Source organism: Aplidium turbinatum, chromosome 9, assembly GCF_918807975.1.
Source record: "Aplidium turbinatum chromosome 9, kaAplTurb1.1, whole genome shotgun sequence".
In the NCBI taxonomy this organism is placed as follows: domain Eukaryota; kingdom Metazoa; phylum Chordata; class Ascidiacea; order Aplousobranchia; family Polyclinidae; genus Aplidium; species Aplidium turbinatum.
Window position 1 is genome coordinate 11,503,588 of NC_137480.1, and position 6,143 is coordinate 11,509,730.

General features: G+C 35.9%; 1 protein-coding gene across 2 annotated transcripts in view; it reads left to right on the top strand.

The window, feature by feature from the left end:
- The window catches only part of LOC145777481 (uncharacterized), a 40,769-nt gene extending 37,632 nt beyond the window's left edge, over nucleotides 1-3,137 (top strand). For both annotated transcript variants that reach the window (XM_082588860.1, XM_082588861.1), the window contains one exon: nucleotides 829-3,137. In XM_082588860.1, the coding sequence (XP_082444986.1) occupies nucleotides 829-1,016 (188 nt within the window). In that variant the 3' untranslated portion in view covers nucleotides 1,017-3,137. The remainder of the gene's footprint in view (nucleotides 1-828) is intronic.
- Nucleotides 3,138-6,143: the final 3,006 nt, after the last annotated feature.

Genomic DNA, 6,143 nt, shown 5'->3' on the forward strand with positions numbered 1-6,143 from the left:
ATGTTTTTTCTATTAGAAGCAATTAATTTTTCGCCCATGTTCTTAGCCCAACCACCATGCAATCAATGGTTCTCCGAGTTAACGTCGATGCGGTCATGAAAAAAATTGATCGAAGCTTTCGATGTGATTCTGATAGTCTCATAGTTCTCAATTAAGCTTTTCTAGCAATATTTGCAATGTCTATCTGATCAATGCGAAAGTAAAAGCAGAAACATGCTGAGGATGCGCATTGTCATTGTGCGGGAAACGTCAGTGAAAGCAATAAAACAACTCGTATGTTTCTGCTTTTTTTCGCCTTCGTCAGATGAACGTTGTAATAATTCTTAGAAAAGACAATAACCATGATGAACACCCGAACGTTTCAGTATTCAGCTCAATTGTGCTGCTAGACTACGAATAAATCTAAGTTTTCTGATTTGATTTTAAATCTAATTTACGTTTTTGGTTGTGAAAATGTCGCATCAACGTTATGCAAGGTACCAATTTCATTGCAATTACAGCCTACTGAAACTCGTTAGAAACATATGAATATCCCAGACGGCGAATTAACCGTTTTTTTTACATTGATTCAACGTTTGCGTACACAACATGTGAAACGGTTAATTTTCCATCTGGGGTAGGTTTCCAACGAGTTTCAATAGAAGCAGCAAACAGCAGCAGATGCAGACGTTGAATCAATATAAAAAACGGTTAATTTTCTGTCTGGGATGGTGCTGAAATCATACTTTTCGGGTCATGCACTTTTGTTGTTGTTCATGTATTTAATTCAATGGAAAATCTCACACTCAATCACACGCATTCCAAAATTCAACATATTCCACCTTGCAGGTTCAACCAACGGCCATGGATTGCGTCATTCCAATTCAAGAAGTGACTCTGCCAGTCAAGCGAAGTTACGCAGCGGATACGACCACCTCTACCGCAATAAGGCAATACCTGGTCCTGAAAACGGAAAATGCCTTGTTACCATGACAATGAGCGATTACAACCAATTAGATTTAAACACGCCAGTTTAATTTCATGAAATGAAACGTGTTGCTGTTGAAAAAGTGTTGAGTTTTTTTGTTTTGTTCAATTAGAATATCGCCATTCGCGTTGTAGCAGAGTATCTGCTTAAATAACCTAGCAAGCTGTCCGCGAGTATTTATATTATGCAGTTGCTCTCTTTTCTATTACTGCAATTTTACTTCAATGCTTTATTCTGGCTCGTTCTTTTCAGGTTTCTACATTTGCATGTTGTCATAAATTTGCATTTCTGTCTGTCGCGCACTGCCTAATGAATAGTCTTGCCGTAGAAAATACAAAGTTAAGACGTTCCCCGTAGTTGAAGAGCAGGAAGTCAAACAAATGTACAGAAAATTTGTTCAAACTTTTTGAATGTGTTAGCAGATACAAGCCATTTTCTATTTGACGTAAGCAGCCCATGTTGCGTAATCCAGAAAGACTATTTGCGTTTGCACTATTGCAACAAACAATGACACGGAGATGTAGTTTGGTAATATTTGCATTCCAAGCATGCTCTTGAATTTTTTCATATAATCAGCGGCATACGTTCCATGGACGTCTTGCTGCTCATACATCTAAAAACTTCGTATGACAGAAATGCATAAAGCAAACGTCATCACCTGCATGCTTACGTTTTGAACCATCATACAGTGTATTTTTAGTTTGTTTTTTCATGGAATTTGCCAAATATGCTCTTGTTTCTCCTCCATGTTATCTTTTTTGTTTCTTTTACATCTCGGCGAGTGTTTGTGATAGCTCCTTTTGACGTGACGTAGAAAATACGCGTTCGATCGAAAAAAGTTTGTCGATCGAATGGATTTGACTTGCTGAGAAATATAAACCTAAAATCTGAGCAGATTATTTGTAAAACAAAATGAGCATAAACTTTAAATCAATGTCATCACTCGAACCATTTTAAAGAGTTCTTTGCTCTCTTGGCAACCAACTCTTTTACGATTACGAACTGCTTTGATAAATTTGCTTTTGATAATTATGGCAATTTATTACAAAAATTATATTACACGAAAGGTACCCCTGAGCCATGACTCATTTCCAAAACTCAAAAGATTTAAACCATTGTTTAGTTTACTTTTTTTTAATATAGAAATGCTCACAATACTTTATCAGGAGGAACGTCCCCGATCAATAGAAACGCAATAACGCTTTTATGAAAGAGTGAACAATTTCTAGCTTTTTATGCTTTTGATTTTATCATCCTAAAGTTCATTAATGTGTTGATGTCATTTGGATGGTTGTTACCCAGCTACCAAAGTTGCGTTTTGAAGTGACTTGGACGTCCAGCGACGTTGAAACGATTCAAAAATAACAACTTTTGCTTGCTGGATATCTCAAACTCAGTAGCGAATCGCAAACTTTTCTTATCGTGAAGTTTTTTGGACCAGCTTCATATAAATTGCAGGGGGTTTTAAACCTGGTTAGAAATTGCATTTTGTGCTTCATCAAATAACTATAGAGGTGCAATATCTCCAGTAATTTTCAGGCTCTCCAATCTCCATGCCATAATGAAAATTGATTAAATATGTAATGCACATACAAATTTTGTATTGATTCTAACCCCGCAGACGTTAAATCAATGTAAAAATGACGGATTTTGCTGTCTGGAAATGCAAACTACAATTGCTACATGTATTCCAACTAGTTGTGTTATACCATTATTTTATGTTTCATTTTAGACACATCCAGAAAAAGTAGTCTCAGCCGTAGTAAGACCAGCTGAGATTAACTTGAACTCAAACTATTGCGTTAAACTAAAGAGATGAACTTCGTGCAGATGGCACGGTTACTGCACCCGAATCACAGTATGTATACTGCGACTGTTTGATTTTTTCGTTGCAATGAAGTAGCTAAGATTGACACTAATTTGTGATATATGTGGCTCGCTCTTTGCTTTTATTTTGATGTAATTTGTTCATTAATCAAACAAGTATTGAACTTTGTTTTGTATGGCGATATCTTAGCTGCGTTGCGCTGTCCCCTCCAAAAATAAAAATGTTTTACTTGTTTTGTTTTCTTGCAATATTGTTGTTTTAAGAGGTTTACCTTTAACCCACTGGTGTTTATTTGTTCAACTTGTTTTATGTTCTTCTCGTAATGAAAATAAAACGTTCAAATAAAACAAAAAATGTCATTTTTGTCATTGGCATGTCCGTGACGAAACACCAGGCATACCTGTTGTAAATGCCAGTAGCCAGAATGCCAGTAGGGTTGACAGGAGGGGTCCATGAGGTAGTTTTGGACGCGGCCCGGAGAATTGTAGGAGCCCGGAATCTCTCCAGGGGACAAGAACAAAGAAAACACCACACAATCTTTGGAATTTTATTGTTTTTAGAATGTCTGGTTTTGGGGCCTAGACTTTCTGCTGGCAGCGGGCCCAAATTATTCTCTCAACGGCTCTAGCTGATGCAGCTCTTGATGTACAAAAGCTGTTCCAGTTTCGGCGATAGAACTGCACGTCATTGCTGGAAGAGGTTTTTACCGTGTTTTAGTATGAACATTCAAGCACCGGAACGTTTTGTTGGCTGGAAAAATATTTAGTACCTACCAACTCGCGAAACAGAAACTCTAACAACTTTGGAAGTATTTTTTCCAAATGTAGGGGAGATCGGTGACCAGTGGCAGTGGGACACGACCGTTTTCTTGAACCGTGGCGAACGTAAATTGTGCGTATAGAAGCGAGATACTGGTCAATGTTTGGCGTAGTTTGATGGGAAAAGTTTTTGTAGTTCAAGCATGACATCAAATGTTAATGTAAGCAGCAGTGGTCGGATTTCTTTTGTGTTTTTGATTTAACAATGACATACTGGGAAGTAGTTTTTAGGTTAAGTTAATTTTTATAACTCGTGCTTCCATTAAGCAAAAACTGAAAAGTTAATTTCTTCAAGTTTTAGACTGAGAGACAAAAATATTTCAAAATGAGGTTCAGGCACCAGTGGGGCATTTTGTTCAAGGACCTGTGGGACAGTATAAACGTATACATAATATGTATGGTGTTACTGTTACAGTATAAACATAATATGATGGTGTTGACAAATCTTTTTTTTTTTCATGAAAGTGATGGGACATTTAAGCAACTCCAATGTGTATTATATTTTGCTTTCAATAGTGTTTCTTTTGAAAGTTTGAGAGTTTTGTTGAGTCAATCCATTAAAATTATTTATTTCAACGTTTCTTTGATGTGAAGTGACGAAGCAATACATTATAACACACAAATGCATGCATAAAAGCAATGTATAATCTCTGTTTTTTATTTGCAACTAGTTTCTTGTTGCACTAAATGCATTAGGAAAGTGTTCCACTGCTCCCTTAGGTTAGGCACCAGTGGGACTTTTTAGTGCGGCATTTAAAACTTGAAAACAAACATGAAAACATCAAAAAAATTTGTGAAAATGTTTTGAAGATCATGTGAACAAAGGGTGGAACGTTATAAAAAATAGGTTTGGTGCACATTGTTCCTAACTTATTCGAGTTATTAAAGAAAATACTATTTTTGTCCCACTGGTCCCGGATCTCCCCTAGCATAGACATAAGGCAAAAGTAGGACAGATGTATTGGTCCGGGATTTGCTGTCATCTAGATTCTAGCCAGAAGTTAGTGGTGTTTTCAATAGCCTATGTTTGTAAATAACATTTTAACTGCCACAAACCGTCAGCTTAACAATTTATTCTCATTACCGTACACAATCAATTATGCAATATATTTTCCATTTGAAATGATAGAATACTTAACTAAAGTTTAAAATTCTTGTGTTGTTAATGTTTCAATTCAATCACCGTGCATCTATAATGCTAGGCCTATGGCAAGGCTGTACAACGTTTACATCCAAAATCAATAGTCTCTACAAGTAGGCGAAACTAAAGGGAATAACCTATCAAGGCTTTGTCAGTCCGATGATAAAGATTCAAAACCAAACCATCCAACAACGAAAGATGACTTGGATTAGGAATTCTAACATTTTCAGTGGAAAGGATATCAATCATTGAGATTGTCGAATATTTTTTTTTATTTTTTTTATTATTAATATTTATTATTAGCCTACTATTTCTTTATTTTTCTTTATTTAGTTTTTCTTTATTCTTTATTTGAAATTTTGCGCACTTGAAGTAGTCTACATCTAAAAATTGATAAATAAACCAACTGACAAGATACTTTTGTATAAAGCACAAGTTGGGCTCTCCTCGGCGTTGTCTCAATGAAACTGCCTGCTTTGTAAAGAGCATATCTGCAGTAAATACAGTCACGGCGGTAGCCTATATAGCCTGCAGTATGAAAAGACGTTATTATCCGCCCCGATAGCTCAGTTGGTTAGCGAGTGACGTCGTGAACAAAGAAGCTTCAAGATCAAGAATTTTTTATTGCACTGCCATTATTTTTTATTTATCTGATAAAGATGGTCAGAAAATTGCACAGTCTGATTTTGTAGATCACTTATCATTTCATTGATGAAAAATTTTTAAAACTCATTAAGCAATAAACCAAATTTCCGCTTTTTCAAAATTTTTCATTGCAGTTCAACTTCAGTAAAAGCAATCTTAATGCATGCCCAAGGAAGCAGTTTTTCTTTCCAATATTTAAAGGAAAGTATCACGCCCACCAAATTAAGTAAAAGATTTGAACAAAGTACAATATTTTTTGTGTACATTGTGGAATGTTTGTCGAAAATCATGTAACAACCGTTGATAAAGTCAGAAATTACACACACAGCAGCTACGACCGCAGCTCTTTTCACGACTGGAATGACAGACTTGGCAGCAAAACCTCTGTTTAACATATGTTTTCTGTGCATGTGCAGTGGGAAAATAAACGAGTACAGCAAGCAACACTGAAAAATACTTGAACACGTAATCTCAAAAATCCATTTTGTCACCAAAGCGTTTTTTCGCGGAACTTCAACGCATCCAAAATCATTTGCAACATACGGTGGGGATGTGTAGAAAAGAGCTAAATTTACAACAAGACTGAAGAACAGAAAAACCACTGTAAAAATATTGATTATTCGCAGTGTAAATGTAATGCTTTCTTTCATCCAACAATTAGAGTAAAAAGCCACGTAAACACGATACCACAGTGTAACATAAATTAGACCAATAGCTATTCCAAACACAGTCACTTTTATTCTT